Source organism: Girardinichthys multiradiatus, chromosome 20 (genome assembly GCF_021462225.1).
Source record: "Girardinichthys multiradiatus isolate DD_20200921_A chromosome 20, DD_fGirMul_XY1, whole genome shotgun sequence".
Lineage (NCBI taxonomy): Eukaryota > Metazoa > Chordata > Actinopteri > Cyprinodontiformes > Goodeidae > Girardinichthys > Girardinichthys multiradiatus.
This window is the reverse complement of record NC_061812.1, coordinates 32968374-32988745: the sequence shown is the minus strand read 5'-3', so window position 1 is coordinate 32988745 and position 20372 is coordinate 32968374. Positions and strand designations below refer to the sequence as shown.

The window sequence follows — 20372 nt, the reverse complement described above, 5'->3', positions numbered from 1 at the left end:
TTGAAACTCACTTAACATTGTTCATATTTTACAAATGCTATCTAGCCTAATCAGTGTTTAATTTTCTCAATATACATGGAACATGATTATGTTTTATTGGTCAGATTCGGTTTTGGTTTTGATTCATCCATTCATCCACTGTCTTCTGCCTAAATCCACGGAAAATCCCGCAGGGGATCCCAGAAACTTCCTCTCTTTGACAACACTCTCCAAATCTTTCTGATGGACCTCAGTGTAGTTCTAGTCCAGAAGAGATTGCTCCTCCAAAGAGTTCTGAGTCGGCCTCATGACTCCACCTCTTGGGAGGTTCCTGGAAAAATTCCAAACTCAGGAATGCGCCAAAATTCCAGCAGACTGTGCTACAATACCGGAAATGGCTGATTAAAAGGCAATTCTACTAAATACTAAGGAAATGTATGTAAACTTCTGAGTATGAAGTAAAATTAAAACAATATTTAAAAAAAATATATATGAACAAGTCTATCTCAATATTCTAGCAAATAGAAATAATTTAAGTAACCCTTACTTTTCTTAAGTAGAATGATTTGGTCTGATTTAATTTCAAACAGTGAGAAGAAATTTATTTTCATGCAGTGTATGTGAATAACTGGTAAAAATCCATATGTACATTTCTGTGCTTTAATTTTGAAACCTCTAAAGTAGGCTCCAGACAACATCCGGTATAAGTCAAAATAAAATCTCGATTATTAATGCGCATGCTCGCGTCTGCAGCCGTCGTTCATATTTGTAAAATTCCCCCGTTCTTGTTTTCAGGTGCATCATGTAAAATATTAACACAAACATTTATGTGCTTAGTACAACGCAAATATTCATACTTATTTTCACCACTTAACTAGGTGGTCGTTTTTATTTCAAATCAAAGATGTGATTCGTCTTCGAGTTTTTTTTTTTTTTTTTTTTGTTCAAGTAACTTAAAAGTTACATGTATCCAAATCTCGCTACACATATTTAAAGGTTTTCTTTGGGTCTTTCTTTCCCCGAGGGAAATAAAAACGCACTGGGGGCTTCACTTCCGTTTCCTCTTTCCCAGAGCCACCAGCACTGATTGGTTTCTCACTACCAGGCTGAAGATGAACACATCAGCCCACAAGATGAACCTTCTACCCTTTTTATTGTAAGCCTTCTGTTCGAACCAGACCAATCCCCTGATCAGACCAGCATGAACGGGCTGTGTGTGTCTGCTGTCCGCGTAGAGTGCTCACAAAGTGCGCAGATGGTTTTATGTGGGTAGCTAACGTTAGCCGAGCACAGCTGTTTTCCGTGGCCCGACCTGCCAGATTCATTTAGGGACGGACTACCTTCACCCAGCAAAGGTAAAAACATAATCTTCCTTACCTGATATCTGTTGACAGCATTATTGTGCCGTCCGGATGTACTGCTCAGCTGATGTGTAGGTTGTTTAGCCGCATCATGCTAGCCTGGACCGTTTTTAAAGTCAAAAGGACAGCCTTAACTACATCTATTATGATGGGTTATATTACAGGGTTCCCACACAGTCTGGACAACTATGGGCTGATTTAACTGTATTTCAAGTTCATCCATCCATCCAAACTTTTATTGGTCCCTCAGCCTATTAATCTATTTGTTCAATCATTTATCCATCTATTTATTCATTCATCCAATCATCAATCCGCCCTTTTTTAATCCACCCATCCATCTAATCATACATCCATTTATTATTCTGTTTATCCATTCAATTGCACATCCATTTATCTGTCATCCACTCTTCCCTTGATCCATCCATTCATCCACTCATTCAGCCATCCATCTAGTTATCATCCATCAACCTATTTATCCATCTTTGCATCCAAACTTTTATTTCCATCTATTTCCATTCATTCATTCATTGATCAGCTCAAACCTCAATCAAGCCATTCCTCTATTTGTTTATCCATCTGTGCGCCAAATCATTTATATCCATCCATCCATCCGTGTCCTAACATTTTGCTGTTATTGCTGATTCCTTATTGAAAGCCTGAGCTCTGTAGAAAAGTCCTCATTATATTTATTGGGAACTTTTGTATTAAAACGTCATAAATGAGCAAAGACTGGAGAACTCTGGAAAATGTAGTCTGTAAAAGTATGTAATTTTAACATGACAAAATGTAGAAACGCTGATATTATCCCTTAACCCGAGTGTTAGTTTGAGTCAGTCATATGTGTAAACCAAGAAATTCTCATCTTAAGTCAAACATGCAGGGGTGTGCATTAAACAGCTGCAGCCCTTCGCAAATGTTTTTTCTAAAAAAAAAATATATGATTCCTTAGTCTAGATCTTTGATTAGTCATATTAGCAGAAAGCTGTTTTCCAAAATGTAATGTGGAATATTTAATAATCAAACAGGTTCTTCCAATTGCACAAATACTAACAAACATTTGTGTTCTTCTCCCTACATTCAGCACCATGAATCTCTTCCGTCTGGTGTGTCGCCATAAAACAGCTCTGGTCATTGGTACTGTATGCAGTTTTGCAGTAGTTCTTGTTTTCTTGGCCAAATGTACATCTGAAACTCTTAAACAGGGTCACCTGGATCCTCCAGGCTTGGCTCCCCACACCAAGTCTTTGCAGTTCCATCCAGATCACCAGAATCCTGTCTCCGCTGCGAAAGACCTGTCAGCATTTCTCGTGGTCCTCATCACAACAGGACCCAAGTACACAGAACGCAGGAGCATTATCCGCAGCACTTGGCTTTCCAAACGGGACTCTGATGTTCTGGCCATGTTCGTGGTTGGGACTCAAGGCCTTTCCAGTGAAGACCGTCAGAATCTGAACACGGAGCAAGGACGGCACAAAGACTTGCTCTTACTCCCTGACCTTCGGGATTCGTATGAGAACTTAACATTAAAGCTGCTGCACATGTACTCCTGGTTGGACCAGAACGTGGACTTTAAGTTTGTCTTCAAAGCAGATGATGACACATTTGCTCGCTTGGACCTCCTTAAAGAGGAGCTGAAGGGGAAGGAGCCAGACAGGTTGTACTGGGGCTTCTTTTCAGGGAGAGGCCGTGTGAAATCAGCCGGGAAGTGGCGCGAAAGCTCTTGGGACCTCTGCGATTACTACCTGCCCTACGCCCTGGGTGGGGGCTACATTCTCTCAGCAGACCTGGTACGCTACGTGCATCTTAATGTGGGCTACCTCAAGATATGGCAGAGCGAGGACGTGTCACTGGGTGCCTGGCTTGCACCGTTGGATGTACGGCGGACGCACGACCCACGCTTTGACACAGAGTACAAGTCGCGAGGCTGCAACAACAAATACCTGGTGACACACAAGCAGAGCTTGGAGGATATGCTGGAGAAACACCAGACTCTGCAGCGGGACGGAAGGCTCTGCAAAGAGGAGGTCAAGCTGCGGTTGTCCTACATTTATGACTGGAGTGTGCCACCCTCACAGTGCTGCCAAAGAAAAGATGGGATTCCATAGTTGCTGTCCTTTTCACAAGGGAGGAATTTTATTTCGTATAAGATATATTTTAATATTAATTGAGGAATGTTTATTTTTTCCATCAGATGTCAATCTGAGTGGACAATTTTGAAATTGCATAACTGGTACTAGATGTCAGAACATAAATAATACTCTAATAGGAAACCATGGTTCCATTTGTGAAAACAGAAAAGTGCACTTTTTTTTCCACTGATCCTGATTCAGTGTTAATCTAATGCTCGCTTGGGAACTATTCTTTGTGTTTCCTCGTTCACAAGCACTGGCACCACTAAGGTGTTGCTATCTCACCAGCTCTTACCTGAGCAAGAGGAAAGAAGTGCTTTCATCAGGAGCTGGCAGTAACTGTTGGAGACTGAGAAACAATCAATGTTTTGAGCACCATGTTTAAAACTCCAGAGTTAGTTTTTTTTTTAAACTTATGAACAAAAATCTGTTAAAACATTGAGCTTCAGCATTAATGAAGAGTCAGAAAAACACTGGAATAGCACAAACCCCTTTCCTCCTGGCGTTCTGCTCTTAATTTTATGGAAAGCCATGTTTGGAATTAATCGTGAACTTTGCAGCGTGTCCTGGCACGTCATAGACGACATTAAAGGTGCCACCTGGGGATTATTTAGCATCACTACACACTTAGGAATAATGTAACGTCAACAGACATTTACTAGAAATCACCTGCCGTTCAAAAAATATAGCACTGCGAGGCGCTGGTTAAATACCTCGTGGTGCCTGTCAAACGTCTAGCGGCATATAATTAGTAACTCCGCTCTCAGATTTATTTATTCAAGTTGACTTCTTTCAAGTATTACAATAAAACCCATTTGGCTATACTTTTTGAACACCAGGTGTTTGTTGCTGCTGTTTCTCCACGCTGCAGCTACCACTCAGGTTAGACATCAGCTGGTTGAGTAAAGCCTTCACAAACACATGTTGTTGTTTATAACGAGTTTAAAAAAGGAAATGAATACATAAAACTGAGTTAATAAGTTAACTTGGTCCAATTTTTCCAACAATTTGTAGTAGAGATGCACAACATGCTAAATCGCAATAGTCAGTGCAATTTCAGTGTGTGCAACATCACAGTAGGCTGTAATATTTTAGTTATTTATTAAAAATGTGTTTAATATATTTGCCCAGTCGGATGGGCTTTCACCATCTCTAATGCCAACATCTGATGAGGATCTTGGCAACCAAGAGTGGTGATGTCATCTTGATGACAGAAAGGAGCAGAGTTACAAGGAAAATGTTGGTTAACTGCGATTAATATCATTGCATTATTCAATAATACTATTGCGGTCTCATGTTTTTCCAACAGTGCACAGCACTCTAATGCCCTATTTTGTTGGAACACTAAGATAAATAATTGGAGTCAGAACAATTCAGAACAAAACAGATGTAGGTTTTAAACACTTGAACTGGGTAAGATGTTTCAAGTGTCGTAATGATCCGGCACCAAGCTTCCTTTTTGGCTGTGGAAAACCGAACAAGTTCCTGTTAAAAGGAACAAGTAGAACCTCTTTGGATGAAAAAAAGGGGGAGCTCAAGGGGTGAGCCGAAAGAACAATGCGAATATTCACTACATAGTTTGGAAGTATTTAAACATCTTCAGATATCTTACGTTGTTTAGTGAGAGTTTGGAAAGGTAATGTTATGTTTTTTTTTTATTCAACGAAGCTGAATGTTGGGTTGAAACCCTCATTGTAGCTGAGGCTTGAGTCCAGGTCTGTCTGTTTAGTCTTTGCATAATTTTATGTGGTATTTGTACACTAAGACACTCTTCTCTGTTTTCATAAATAGATGAGGTTTTTAAACTGAGCTGTAACCATTTGTTTTTTTTTTTTTTTTTTTGGTGTAGTCACCGAAATTTTAGAACCTAAAGTTTGTAGGTTTGCCCTATTTTAGGCCTCGCCTCCTGACTCAACAGTCAATGTCAGTCCTGTTGCTTTTTGAGTTGTTAACTGCTTGAACCTGTGATCTCCAGTTTACAACCTCGGTAACCTAAATCTGTATGTGCTTCATCTGCTGAACCTTCGTGGGAAACATTTAAAGGTCCTCTTAGTATTGTCGTACAGGGAAACCCGCAGTTTACCCTACCGTATTGGCTTTTTTTTTCCCGCCTTTTTATTTTTTGTGAAAGCAACTGTTTTTGTGATTTATTTATTATTAACTTATTCTGTAGCAAACACAGCACCTCAGTATGGACTTAAGTGCAGTGGATGTTACTTCGGAACGTGTTGGACTGAACGAACAGAGATAAGGGACGGGAAATGTTTTATTTTTAAGAACTTGTTTACGAACCGTGGTAAACAAGGTTTTGTTTTAATGGTGCAAAAATTGTGCAAAAGAAAATGTTTGAAAATAATGTGTTGAAAAGGCCGTCCTTGCAGTACGAGAGGGTTTTATGTACAGTAGGGGTCAGTGTACTTATTGTGCTACTTGTGAATGTTTGTTAGCAGCACACCTTGCACTTTTTCCCCTTTTTTTGTTTGACTTACATTTAAAGTCCTGTAATATCCCGTAATGTTTCTCTAATGTGACTATCTTTACCATAAACTCTCCATTTTCTTTTTTTATGTCTGTAATGTCTTAATACTTTTCAAAATGTACAAAACAGCTTCGTTCCATGTGATGCAACTTCCTCTGGTGACCAGATTTGTCGGGCTTAAGCTTGGGGAAATCGTCTTATATGTTTTATCCTCAAAGAAATCAAGAAAATCTGTAAAAAGATTAACGTTTAAGCTAATTTTCAAGTTGCATTTTGGTGAATGATGCCGTAATTCTGTCCTCAGCATTCTTGGAGAAGATTCTGGGTCAGTTTTAATCTACTGAGGTTTTTCTGATTGCTTTCACATGTGATCATTCACCCTAAATGTTTTATTAAAAAACGGAAATGTGTTTTTGTCATTTGAAATTTACTTTGGTAATCTTTTAAAGAGTTTTTGCCCAGTCTCCTTTTATTGAATCATGAACACTGACCCTAACTAAGCCAGGTGAGGCCTGCAGTGCTTCAGATCTGTTCTGGGTTCTTTGTGACTTCCTGGATATGTCCGAGTTATTTTTAGTGTGTCAGCCACTCCTGGGAACATTCACCACTGTCCCATGCTTTCTCCATTGCTTTTAAAGATACCTTAGCCTGCTTCATGTTGTCAGCCAGGTTGTTTTAACATTTCCTTGATTCGACAGGTCTGGTAGTAACCAGGCCTAGGAATAGCAAGTGAAATTGAACTCGGTTACAAAAACTGTGAATCAGTTAAGTAATGATTTTAGTGGGGGTCAGGTGTGGGCAAATACTTTTTCACAGCACTTTGTCTTTAAAGTTTCAAGAAAAGGCTGAATTGCTCCTGAGAACATAATGAAACAACTACATGCTGAAACTTAAAGCCTTCAGTAAACTGTTCATTGTACATGAAATGTTTCATATGGATTCGTTTTCTTTAAGATGAATCACCTTGTTAGCAATACCATAGCTAAAAGACACTGTTCCAGTAAGGCAGCATGGTGGGGCCGTTGGTAGCACTGTTGCCTTGCAGCAAGAAGGTCCTGGGCTCAAATCCCAGCCTGAGGTCTTTTTGCATGGAGCTTGCATGTTCTCCCCGTGCATGTGAGGGTTCTCTCTGGGTACTCTGACTTTCTCCCACAGACAGTGACTGTTTCCAAACATGACTTAGGTTGTACCTCTCACCCAGTGACTGCTAGAGATAGACTCCCACCATAACCCTGCACTTACAAGCGGGTATAGACAATTCATTGATGTTTTACAATAAATTATGATGCTCCTTTTAGCTGAAACAACATTTTCACAGATTTTTTTTATTTCCCTCTTTGGTACACATTAAGAAAAATGTGGGACATGCTTTAGGGATTGTCTCACACGAACAAACTGGCACATTCTTCAAGCCTTCACGCCAGTTCTCCAGCTCATACTGCAAAACAGAAAACATAGATGTTTTTGTGTGTTTTAAAGGTTGCGAAATCTTGTGCTCACAAGCTGTGCAAGTTGAGCTTACAAGTTGTATTCTCTGCTGTCTTCTGCGCAGTTTCACTTCTAAGTCGGAGCAAGGTTGAAGAGCCAGCTCCCTTTTCTTGAGCTGCTCTCTGTTTTTGCTTTCAAGCACACGTTCCAACTCTGGCTTCTTTCGTGGCAACATTCCTCTGAAGATGCAACAGAATAAAAAAAAAGAGGGCTTTGTCTCTAAAATGAGTAAGAAATGCTGCAAAGCTTTCCCCCTTGAATGCAATGCATAAATCAGTGTTGATGCAGTGTACAGTGTCCTTCTTCATTATAGGAACTCTGTGTAAGGATGTAAAATAAGGCTCCTAGAGAGACAAGACCTCCAAGGTATATTGTTGCTCCCTTTCTGCATATATGCAAAAACACTCCACATTGAAATGAGCCATATAGGACAGCAGAGAAAGGGGGACACAGCACCATATCAATAATAGAACTTATCTGTAAGCTGTTCCTGAAACAGGTTTTCTACTGCTTTTATACATGTGCAGTCCACTGGGAGTTGGTGCCCTTGTTTATTTAGAAGGCACCGCCTGCTTGCAGTTAGAGCTTGATCATGGGAGTTTGCTGTCAATCACAAAGTATCCATATGGGGTGAGATGCAAGTTATTTTGTGACCCCTTTTACTTTACCAAGAATGACTGGGCTCAGTCTCAACCAGGAAAATTGAAGACATTTCGTCTTCAAAAACAGATTGTTTGTGTTGGTGGTTTTAACATGGATGTAGGGTGCAGCAGAAGGAAGGACTTGTCAAGAGAACCATTCATGCTGGGCCCAACGGACTGAAACCCCTTCTGATTGATACATAGAAACCTTGTCAAGCTCTTTTCTGGTTTAGAGCTGCACAGAGGATAGGAAACAATACAGAACTGAGCAAAGGCTATTAAGTTTAGGAGTTAGGGTATGGGAGCAAGAGTTTATGTCCTTGATCCAGGCAGGACTGAGAGATGTGGGTCAGGGCCCAAGTCAACGTTTAAAGCCAGAAACTGTTAAGCAAATTTAGGCGAGTAGCCATTTCCTTAAAGCCATTTGCTCCCTCAGACACATCAACCTTACTTAAAAGACATGTTCTCTTGTCTATCCTAATTTGAACAGTCGCTTAGAAATCAGAAATCAATTGCTTACTAATTTAAAATTCTCTGATCAACTCAAGAGAGTAAAACAATTAGAAAAATGCTGTCTTGAATTTTTTTCTAGAAATTAGGAATGCCTGTAATTGTGGCTCTGAACATTTTGCAAACAAATAATCTTTGGAGATTGTTTTTAAATGTACTCTAATCAAGGGATGTATTTTTCTCAGAATTTCAGTGTGAGATTATTTTATTCCAATAAAATTTACCTGGGGTTCTAGACCGTTGTGGATGATTCTGTACATGCTCAAGCTTTAGAAATCCACACCACCAGAGATCAAACCATAAAAATAATGGACAGTCCCCTCATCGTTTAGAAAAAAATAACAGGAGAGAAAACACTTGGCCCTAGTTAAGAGATAAGCACCCCCTGCTTATCAGATGGGAGTTGGACCTTTGACTCGGTCAAATACCACCTGGACATAGTGCTTATCTACGGCCACAGCTCCAAGACAGTTGGACTGGGAAAGCCTAAGCAGGTTCAGAGACTCAAACAGAAGGACAGATAAAATGCAGAAGCATCACTGCTACCTGATTTATAACTGCCTGGTTCCTAAAAAAAAAAAGGCACATCAATAACCTGAAACACAAAACTTTGATTTAAGACCACTAAAATAGAACAAAAAAGTTTAAAATCATTTTAGAGTCTAAATCTATCTTATTTTACAATAATCACTGCCTCCTTATAGATGTTTTTTTGTGATAATACAGAAGCCACCTGCAGCTGCAAGGACCTTATGGTTAAACGGACAGAAAGCTGTTTCCTCACTGTCTGTGGCAGAATAGCAGCTCCTGATGAAGAGCTCTCCGTTGGAGGGAGGCCAGGATGGGATTTATCAGCTTTTGTGGTTTGATGAGGTCATCTTCCTTCTGTTGTTGATTTTCAATCACCTGGTGAGGTGGGCTCATCCAGCACTGCGCTCTGTCTGCTATAAGGATAAATTCAACGTCAGTGTCTGTGCTGCAGCAGAGCTTAACTCAGCCAGAGAAATCAAACCATAAATCATGAGGCTTGTTTATTAGTGTTGGATTGCAAAATATCTAAACGAGTTAGGCTTTTCTTTTATTTAAAGAGGATATAATATAATTATCTTACTTCTTTTGTTTCTGAGACCAGTTTTTTGTGCTACCTGAAAAAAAAATAGAGGTCAGCCTCATCCTCAGTTGGGAAACAGATAAGTAAAAAATAATGCAAATCTATTAAGATTAAATCAAGCATGAAAACTAATAAATTCGGCATTTGTTTTGTTTGTTTTTTTATATGAAAGAGGCTAATAATCTTTATAAGATCATGGTAATACAGAAAAGAGACAAGTAACCAAACATTTCTATTATAAACACTCCACAAATCCTCATTCCTCATTGACTTTATTAAACGGTGTAGGTTTGTTCAGCAGTTTAGAAATATGATAGAATAAGAACAATGAAACATGAAGTAGGACCCGTCTTTCTAAAGTTTGTAAAATAAAAATAAGCAAAGAAAAAGTTGCGATGATTTTGAAATCTTAATTCTTTTGGCAATGAAAACAAACAAAAGAACTTCAACACAAGTTTGGTTGAGTAAGTAAAGTTGTTTTTTTTTTTACTGTGAGTGTTCACTAAACGTTTGTTAATCACACTTAAAAAAGGTTTTCTTTGGTCATTGTTTAAGATTTACAAAAAGTAGGATTGCTGAAAAAGAAATATAGGCTGATGAATTGATGCTAAATCACAGCAGCTTGAATCCAGAAAAAGCATTCAAAATGGCTTTTGTTTTTTCTTTTTTTTTACATTTTCTTGAGGAAATCTGTTTGCTTCCTTGTACCAAGCCTAATTTCCTTATCAAATAGCAATGCACTAATCTAAATAAAACAATCTTACCTGTATGTTTTGGTAGAGACGCATTGCTTTGGAAGAGGGACTGTACAGAAACAGATGATGCAGGAGAAGCTTGCTCTACTGTTTGCACACGGTGAGCTCCAGTAACTGTGAGGTGAATCAGAGCAGCTGTGCCTCTCTGTCAAATCTTGTTAAGTGTCTTATGACCCTTTTTTCTACCCCCATTATCAGTAGAGGAGAAACTTCTGTTGTTTTTGAGCTGCAGTAGCAGCAGCGTACGCGGAGATTAGGATCATGAAACATGCCGAGGATAACACCACAGCCTTTACAGAAATAAACATCTGCTTTGTGTATTGATTCATTAAAGCCCATAATACCCCACTGTCACATTAGTTTACCTTGTTGGTAAGGGAAACCAATAGAAGTATGTTAATCACTGGATGGATATTTATGAAAGTTAGAAAGATAGGAGTTTTTCAAACTGGACAGAAACTGACTGCAAAGAATGTTGTTATTGTACCTCCAAGCCACGGTGGCTGAGTTTTTAGCTCCAGTAAAAAGGTGGTGGTTCTCACCCCTGAGCTTAATAAACTGCCCCGTCTGCTCCTTTGTCCCTAAACAATACAAACAACAACAAAAAAAACCATCTTGCTTAATATCAGTGTAAAAAAAGGCTTTTTTAATTTTACATTTGTCTTAATTTGCAGAACATATTAAAATATTTCTATAGAAATGCCTAAAACAAGCTCTTTCAAACTTTTCACTTCTTTACTGAGATTTGCTTGCATTTGAAAGTGTATTTCTCTTCAGCTGTACCTGGAATCACAAATTATAATGCTAGCTGAATTATAAATACACTTTTAAAAACACATATAGCACATTTCTTTATCAAAAATGAATATTTAAAATCTTATTTCTTCTCAATCACACTCCCCAGCGATATGGTAGGATTACATAAAATTGTCCATTTATTCAGGTTAACTTTAATATCACCTGTAATGTCAAATCGACTTACACGAACAAATGACACAATACATTAAAATAACACTAATATAAACTGTTAGAAATCACTTGTGTTTAATGTTCACTGTGATGACTGGCAGCGGGAGCTCAGTGCCGACAGTCTGGTCAAATCTCTCCGGGGCTAGCTTGCTGGCAAGGCAAGCCGCAGTTACTACGCCGAGATCAGAAAACTCTGAACACGTCGGAGCACGTTTGAAATTAAGCGATGTCTTGATAAATCAAGCAGATTTTTCATGTCTACATAGTTATATTCCCGCACTAAAAACATTGTAAAAGTTCATTTGTGTCACAGAAAGTGTAATTTTTCACAGTTTACTCACAGCTTTTGCCACTGTGGTCCGCCATGGCTGCCCCTGTTTGACCAAACCCCTTTGACCCACAATGAATCATGGGAAAAGATGGACCGCGAAGGATACTCACAACCCATCCTTCAAATCGGGCAAAAGAAGGACACATTTGTCGGCCGCACTTGACAGACCTTCCTCGCCGCGCTGTGACGTAATCAGCCCACAAGTACGCACTTGGAAGGATCCAGCCCCTGAATTGGGACACACCCTCGGCCTGCACATGGATTCTCCTCCTTCCTGTTTATTGACCAATAGGAGAGGAGCTGGAGAGAAGAAGGCAGCCCTCCTCATTTGCATAATAAAGGAGAAACGAGTATGGTAAAGGAAAAAGAGAGACGAAGAAATGTCAAAAGAACAAAGGCATGTCTAAGGAAAAGGAAAAACAAAATATAAACATTTCTGCTTTTATTTTTAATTTTGTCAGGATCAGTCCCCCATACAGGACAGCCTCTTTGTTATTCACTGGTTTGTGCTGAAAAGCAAATGCTTTTACAGGTTATTGTCCCTCTTTCATCAAATATGTTCAACATTCACTTTAGGTTTATAATGCTAGCTTAAAATTATATCACAAGTTGTGAATAGCTGTGTGAGACTCTTGGATATGCAGAAATGTTTGATTTCAGAGTACTGTACATTTAATTTTTAAACAAGGGACCAATGATCAATCAACAAAATTTAATATGATTTTTAATTAAAGAACAGCACATTTAGTGCAGTGGCTGCATGGTGGTGCAGTTGGTAGCACTGTTGCCTTGCAGTAAGAAGGTCCTGGGTTCGGTTCCTGGCGGGGGGTCTTTCTGCATGGAGTTTGCATGTTCTCCCCGTGCATGCGTGGGTTCTCACCGGGTACTCTGGCTTCCTCCCACAGTCCAAAGACATGCCTGTTAGGTTAATTGGTCACTCTAAATTGCCCTTAGGTGTATGAATGAGTGTGTGCTTGGTTGTTTGTGTGTTGCCCTGTGATGGACTGGTGACTTGTCCGGGGTGTACCCTGCCTCTCGCCCATAGACTGCTGGAGATAGGCACCAGCTCCCCCGTGACCCACTATGGAATAAGCAGTAGAAAATGACTGACTGACATTTAGTGCAAGCAAATGTTTATTTTCTTTTCATGCTTATAGTACATGGTACTATATATATATATATATATATATATATATATATTATTTTTTTATTTTTGAATTCATTTATTTATTGATTGCTTATATTGTTGCCATTGTATGGTCCTGTACATATATCAGATTTCTCTTTATTTGTTTTTTTCATAGTGAAGTGAAATGCTATTATTTATTGTAAGTCATGTTTTTGCAAACAGGTGTCAAGGTTTGCAGACTTAAGAAATATCTTTAAGGTTCAATGAGTTTTCCTTTTTATCCATATTATATTTCCTATACATTTGCTGGCATTAATTTGTTATCCCAGTACCATAAATAGAAAATCTGAAATTTACCAACAAGGTAAACTTTAATGTGATAGTGGGGATTAATACACAAAGTAGATGTTTATTTCTGTAAAGGCGGTGGTGTTATCCTCGCCATGTTTCATGATCCTAATCTCCGGAAAAACAAAATATATACATTTCTTGATGAAAATGTATGTCTAAGGAAAAGGAAAAACAAAATATATTTATTTCTGCTTTTATTTTTAATTTTTTCAAGATAGGTCCTCCATGGTACCAACACACTCCAGTAGGTGGCAGTAGTATCAGATGGACAACAACAAACGTACTACGTAAAGGAAGACTTTAATCAGGGAAACGGAAATGTCAGGCGAGTAAGCAGGATTCGATACAGAATATCTTTCCAATAAACTATAGGATGGTTTGTTAATTATTAAGAAGAAAAAGTCACATAACGTCGCCAGAGACAAAACTGCAACTATGACAAATGGTACGTACATTGCTTTATCGTGCAGGTTAAGGGCAGGAGGACAGTTTTAGGTTGGGTTAGTTGTGAAGCGGAGCTAGTGAAGGCTAGCTGGGCTGTAGACGTGGCCCCGGTTACTGCTTTCTGTCTGTCATGAAATCCCAAATAAACACCCCATTAATTATGATACGGGTTAATCTGGTTGTTTTTAAGGGTTTCAGACGGACTGTGGAGCTTCCTGGGTTTATTATATAACTTACAATTTATGTGGGAAATTGTAAAGCAGTTAGCTAACTACCACTGGTTTGTGAGGCTAACTTTAAACACATCAGGATATTCAGATGGACCATGCCTGTCTAACCTTAAAGTGTCTGAATGTAGTCTGTAAAATCTCTCCTGTTTCTATGGCTGGTATCTTGTCAGCAATGGACAGATGTGGACTTAACCCTAAAATGTTTATGGAACTGCCTAAAACTGACTTGCAGAAAATTGATGAAAACAGCCTTTACAACCTTTGTCCAAGCCTAGTCTGTTCGCATTTGCAGGTGTGTCTCAATCAATTTCAATATTATAAAAAAAAAACAACAACTAGTATTTCTGTAATTCATTAAAAAAGTTAAACTCGTATATATTATATAGATTCATTCAACACACCCTGATTTAACATTTATTTATTTTCTGGAAATTTTCAAGAATATGGCTTGCAGTCAAGGAAAACAAACAAACAAACAAACAAACAAAAGTCTTCCATAAATGTTAAATATTGCATAAGATACAATAAAACAATGGGTTTTAATGAATGACTGAAATGGCCTGCACAATCATGGCAAAGACTGCTGACTTCAACAAAAGTAATTGACACCCATCATAAGGAGGTTAAACCAAAGGTAGGTCTTTGCTAAAGAAGCTGGCTACTCAGAGTGTTATGTCCAAGAATTTAAATGGCAAGTTTAGTGGAAGAAAAAAAACATGGTTGGAATAAGTGTACAAACACAGGGATAACTGCAGCTTTGGGATAATTGTGATGCAAAGCCCATTAAAGAGTTTGGGGTTGATTCACAAAAAGTGGACTGCTGCTGGAGTCTGTACTTTCAGGGCCACCTCACATAGACTTTTCCAGGATGTGAGCTGCAACTGCAACATCCCTTCTGTTTAGCCACTCCTGAATCACAGATATTAGAGTCAGGTTACCTGGGCTAAGGAGAAAATGGATGAGACTGTTGTCCAAAGTTATTTCTTTAGATGGAGATGCATTTTATATTCTGTTTGGAGAGTCTGGAGGAAGAGTGGAGAGAAGGTGAAATTGCTTGTCATCAAGTGTGTTGTTTATTTTACATTTTGTTTGTAATAGTTTAAAAAAGATGTCACCATCAGTGTTACGTCAGCATTATTTTTAAAGAAATTCCCTTAGTTTACTATAATTTTTTCATAGTCATTAGTCCCCATTCAAGTGATGCTTCATGACGTCGGTTTGTCTTCTTCTGCAGTGTACTCCTTTGACGGCATCCTTGTGTTTGGGCTGCTGTTCATCTGCACCTGCGCATATCTCAAAAAGGTGCCTCGGCTCAACAGTTGGTTGCTGTCAGAGAAGAAAGGAGTGTGGGGTGTCTTCTACAAAGGTAAACAAAGAGTAAAATACCTCAACAGTGTAATAACTCAGTAACATATTGCAGTTGTTAAAAATGTAGCATCTTCATTGTGAACTTTGTATCTTTATAGACATTAGTGAGAAAATTATTTGACAGTTTATATTGTGTATTTTCGTGTGTTTCATGCCATGCTTTGTCATTATACAGAACAGCATCATAACATGAATGGAAAGCTTATTTTTTATTAGTTAAAATAAATATGTTTGATATTTATATACACTGTATAAAGAGCATCCATCCATTGTTTAAGCCTGCATATCCTTGCAGGGTGGAGGGGTGGTGGTGGGTTGGTACCTTTCTCTAGCAGTTATCGGGTAGAAGGAAATACAACCTGGACAGGTCATCAGTTCATAGTAAAAAAAAAAATGTATTTTTTTTTTTATCACTGTCTGACATTAAAGTAGAGCTAAGCTTTTCCTGTTTTAGGTCACATATGATTTCCAAAATGATCTCAATTATTTCTGTCTGAATTATTTAAAATTAGAAATTCATACATTTCATTTTTATTGAGTAGAATTGCCTTTTGAGCTGTATGATTTGTAACAAATATTTTAGGTCTCCTTCCACAAGCTCCACACAGTAGTTTGCTGGAAATCTGGGCCATTCTTTTTGACAGAACTGCTGTAACTGAGTTCTGTTTGTAGTCCGCCTTGCTCACACACACCTTTTCACCTCTGCCCACAAACCTATTGATATAGAGATCAGGGCTTTATTCTGGCCGCTATAATAATTATTTTTTTGTCCTTAAGGCACTTTGTAACTAATTTGGAGGTATGCCATGGAGGGTCATTGTCCATTTGGAAGAGCCGATTTGTGCCCAAGCTTTAACATCCTGGCTGATGTCTTTTGAGATGTTGTTTTAATATTTCAATATAAAGTTCTTTCTCCATGATGCCATGGATTATGTGAAGTGTGCACATGTCCCTCCTCCAGCAACATGCCGCAACCCCTTTACTCCACAGTGGGAATGGCGCTCTCAGCTTCCCTCTTAGACCTTCGAATGTAACAATGGTCTTTATGGCTCAACACTTCAATTTTAGCTTCAAAAGACCACACATCCACAGGTCTCCAACGATTTACTCAAATTTTGTAAATTAACCTTTCAGATGCTTTCCAAGCCATGGCATCATCAACTGGGCTTTCCCTAATTGTTTAAAGCATTCTAATCTTGGTGTATGTAAACTTCTAAATTTAAAGAAAGTAATAGAAAATTATTTTGGCATTTAGCCACGTGAAATGCTTTTGATAAACCTAAGTGACCTATAAATGGGAAAAGCGTAATCTGACCTAATGTCAGATAGTGAGTAAAAACAGGCGGTCTTTTTTTATACTGTGTATGGAAAGAACTGGTTTCACCTGTGTGTTGATGAGTCTACATTTGAATGAATTATTGAAAATGTAAGCATGCTATTCTTGTTAATATCACCCTCTTGACTGAGAAGAACACAGGAATCATATTGGGTTGTCAGCACTTATTACCCAAAGTACATTAGGTTGTTGTGTCTTTCTTTGCTGTTCTGTATCTGTGTGTCGTTGACCTGTAACCTTCATCTGATGTCTCATTCTCAGCTGCAATAATTGGGACAAGGCTTCACATCCCTGTGGCAATTTCCTGCCTGATCATGGCCTTTTACATCATCTTCCTGAAATGATATTCACCCTCGATCAGAAAGACTGGATGGCTGCTGGCTGGGAACGGACTCATTTCTGTGGTCCTGTGTTAATCCTCGCCGTAGGGATCTCCTCTGAGTGACAGATGAAACCCCACTGGGCTTCTGGACCCTTGTAAATGTTAAGCCTGTGCTGCCCCCTCCTGGTGACTAGGCATATAACTCCTTCTTGAATATGTGTGCACTACAGACATGGGGGACATTGAGAATCTACAGATACAATTGAGAGAGCCTGTTGGTTCGCTTGATTTCATTCTATTGTTGGGTTATAATGTTGGCTGTCTTGATTTACACGCTCACAGGATTATTGTTGTACTGAAAGACACAGAAGATTGAAGGGTGAAATGTTCATCATGCATTTTATCTGTGTACAATTTAAAATTAGCAACAAATCAAATGAATAATTTAATTCGCTCCCGGTTATGTTGTTGTTTGTTTTGGTTTTCCTAGCACCGGCGGAGGGAAAGATAAACAAAGCTAATATATAAACATGTCCTTGTCTACACAATTTTTAAACAGAAACTCTTTTAATCTCGTACATTTTCTTACTAGAGCTCTTTGACATCTCCTAAACATGTTTCAGGTTTGAAGTACACTTTTTGTACAGGTTTATGTTCCGTTCATTTTTTCCTCTCCTTGAACCTTTTCACATCTTTTCCTGTTACAAAAACAAACTTCGTTGTGCTTTACTGGAATTGTGTGTGATATACTGAAACAGACTAGTGCATATTTGTGAAGCAGATTGGAAAATCATCCACCCTTTACAAAAAAATAAAAATAAATGTGGTGTGAATTTGAGTTCAGACCTCCTGAGTTAATAATTTCTAGATTTTCTAATTTTCTAATGGCTTGTGGCAAACAGGACTTCTTTTTGCTTTCTTTCTACCACTACTTCCATAAACGCCATATTGGTGCAATGCACAACTAATACTGGTTGACAAACATTTGGACCTAAGCTATGGATCTGTGCACTTCTTCCAGAGCTATCATGAGCCTCTCCGATGCTTCTTCTTTGCACTTGCTTGGGATATTGTTTTATGACCTAAATTTGTTTTATACTGTTCCACATCTTTACCCCCAACCTGTCTGCTGTGTTGCTCTCTAGCAAAATTTTGAGGCCTTCATCGAACAGCTGGATATATACTGAATTTAAATGACACAGCAAGATTCAATTTACTATTTGGATGACCTCTAAAGACAGTGAAGGGGACTGAATACAAATGCACATCACACCACAGATTTTTATTTGGGGGGAAAAAACCCATCTGAAAACTACATTTTCTTTCAGGTAGCTAGGAGCCACTTTCTGTTGATCTGTCGCATGCAATCCCATCATAATACACTGAAGTAGTGGTATGAATACTTACAAGGTATTACAAATGTATACTAAACATGTTTTAATGTCGTAACTGGACTTCAAATCAGTTTAGGATCTACCACAAATATACCAAATTTGCAGATTGCCATAGAAGAGCTACAAATGAAAATATAGCTTATGTTAAAGTAGCTGCATTCGACTTGCCTGAAGAAGCGATGCCATCTTGCAATGGTTGTCACGCCATTTGATCAGTTTGCTGTTGTTCAGACCTTACTTGTGAGACATTATTTGTACTGTTAGATGCATTGTTTTGGAGGTTCAATGCTGTTTCGATTAAAAATTATAAACTGCTTTTGTTTCTGGTGTTTGAAAAATGTATCTTTGAATTTTAGTACCCATGAATCATAATGCTACATACCTTCATCTTCATGTTTCAGGTTGTCAACCTGTTTCAAAACAGCTCACAGCGATTGTGGTCAGTGTGGTTTTTTTTCTCAAAATAACACATTGTTTTGGTACTTTCGCTTTCACCCCTAAGCCCTCTAATGCATGCTGGGAGAAACCCCCCAAAGAATTTCCCATCTAGTTGTTAGGTCTGTATTTATCTGTGTGTTTCACGTGCTTACTAATGAACAACGGAGATGCCATCAATGTCTTCAAACAGTAGCAAGAAAAGTATATATGCGAAAGATTTATGGATGTCTCCCATCTTACCCAGTCAACCCTTCAACTTTTTTCCCCAAGAAAATCTGCTGATTTGCAGCTTTTCTGGACAATTATAGAGATGGCTTGTTTAAACTAGGAAAAAGAAATCATCTGTGAAATGACATTTTCAGAGTCATTAGAGCTGTTTCACAGCTCAGAATTTAACAGCATTGGAGTGAAAAGCATAGTTTTAAGACTGAGATTAGTGCTGAGTCTTTTCAAGTAAATCATTTGTGTTAAGATAAACGATTGCATTCATTACAGGCTTTTTATTGGCCAAAGCAGAGAAATATAAAGCAGTTACGAACTGATTAATCACTAGTGTGCCTTGGCTGCCTTATGCTAAATGTGTTTACCTCAAAAGACCCAGATAAAATACAAGTGTGCCCAAAATACAAACCAAAAGCTATTTATAAACGCCCTCACTAAAGAAATGACTTACCACACCTTAGTCATTATAAAAACTACTTTTCATTTAGCTACAATTGCTCTGACAGATTTTTTTTCTCTACTTTTAATGTGGGATAAAAAAATATTCATAGTTCTGGAAAAAACTAAAACTATTAATTAGATTATTTACGTCATTGGGAGTCTGTTTGTGCTTGACCAATGCATATTTTGGGGGAATATATCTGTCCAGACCTAATTGCTCTACATCATAGTTAACTATGATATGATATGATCATTCATACAGTACATCTTGCAAATAAAAGATACTAGAATTTTGTCTGAGAGCAATTCAAACCATGGACTTAGCTCAAAGCATATTCTAGTGTTTAATGGCCCAGTCCAAAGTCCAGACCAAAATCAAGTTGAGAATCTGTGGCACGGCTTGAAAATAGCTGTTCATAGATTCTCTCTCTCAATAGCAATAGTTTGTTAAGTATTTTACCTTCTTATATTTTAAACATTTTATCATAATAGTATTAGTAATACCAGGTCCAGTTAAAAAATATAGTTCAATGATCCCAGCGTTAAATCAGAATTGGGTAAGACTACCTTTTCCCTTTTTGCAACACTTCTGAGGAATAAGCTTAAAAATATAATTCTTGAGGCACTTCTTTCTCTTTGTGATTTTAAGGTGCTTCTCTTTGAAAGAAATGCATAACAGTTTGATGTAGCCTTTACTTGTATTGAATTAGGTTGGATTACATCTGTTTTTTGTAATAAGTAATGTTTTTTGCACTCCCTGCAAGAAGAGATTCTGCGGTAAATAATAATAATAATAATAATGTTTTGTTTAATCATATATAATCAGAACAAACTACAATGCCGTTTTTGGATGTATCAGTGAAAAAAGCCCAAGAGGAATTACTTCTGCAAGGCAGTGTGTTTTTAAAGATTTCGCTACATGATTATTTTATCCTTTATTTGAA

The 20372-nt window shown here is 38.1% G+C and overlaps 3 protein-coding genes across 3 annotated transcripts; 2 read left to right on the top strand and 1 right to left on the bottom strand.

The window, feature by feature from the left end:
• The first annotated feature begins 1027 nt into the window (after positions 1-1027).
• On the top strand, positions 1028-6358 carry b3galt6 (UDP-Gal:betaGal beta 1,3-galactosyltransferase polypeptide 6). The gene is made up of 2 exons (XM_047346284.1): positions 1028-1334; positions 2422-6358. The coding sequence occupies exon 2, from the start codon at positions 2426-2428 to the stop codon at positions 3443-3445; it is 1020 nt and encodes a 339-aa protein (XP_047202240.1). The 5' UTR covers positions 1028-1334; positions 2422-2425; the 3' UTR covers positions 3446-6358.
• On the bottom strand, positions 5313-10584 carry si:ch211-160o17.6 (protein FAM107B). Its single transcript, XM_047346285.1, is given in 6 exon segments — positions 5313-7344; positions 7346-7386; positions 7471-7615; positions 9372-9531; positions 9699-9732; positions 10463-10584. Coding segments are annotated over 6 exon segments (453 nt in total). The 5' UTR covers positions 10487-10584; the 3' UTR covers positions 5313-7295.
• A 2937-nt stretch (positions 10585-13521) lies between these two features.
• Positions 13522-18642, top strand: tmem167b (transmembrane protein 167B). The gene is made up of 3 exons (XM_047346598.1): positions 13522-13678; positions 15142-15273; positions 16873-18642. The coding sequence occupies exons 1-3, from the start codon at positions 13669-13671 to the stop codon at positions 16953-16955; spliced, it is 225 nt and encodes a 74-aa protein (XP_047202554.1). The 5' UTR covers positions 13522-13668; the 3' UTR covers positions 16956-18642.
• The last annotated feature ends 1730 nt before the right edge of the window (positions 18643-20372 follow it).

Bases quoted from the DNA above. Each gene is read 5' to 3' on its own strand.
- tmem167b (XM_047346598.1), top strand. The intron at 15,274-16,872 runs GTAAACAAAGAG...TCTCATTCTCAG, and splicing joins GTGGGGTGTCTTCTACAAAG to CTGCAATAATTGGGACAAGG.
- b3galt6 (XM_047346284.1), top strand. From the start codon at position 2,426: ATGAATCTCTTCCGTCTGGTGTGTCGCCATAAAACAGCTCTGGTCATT.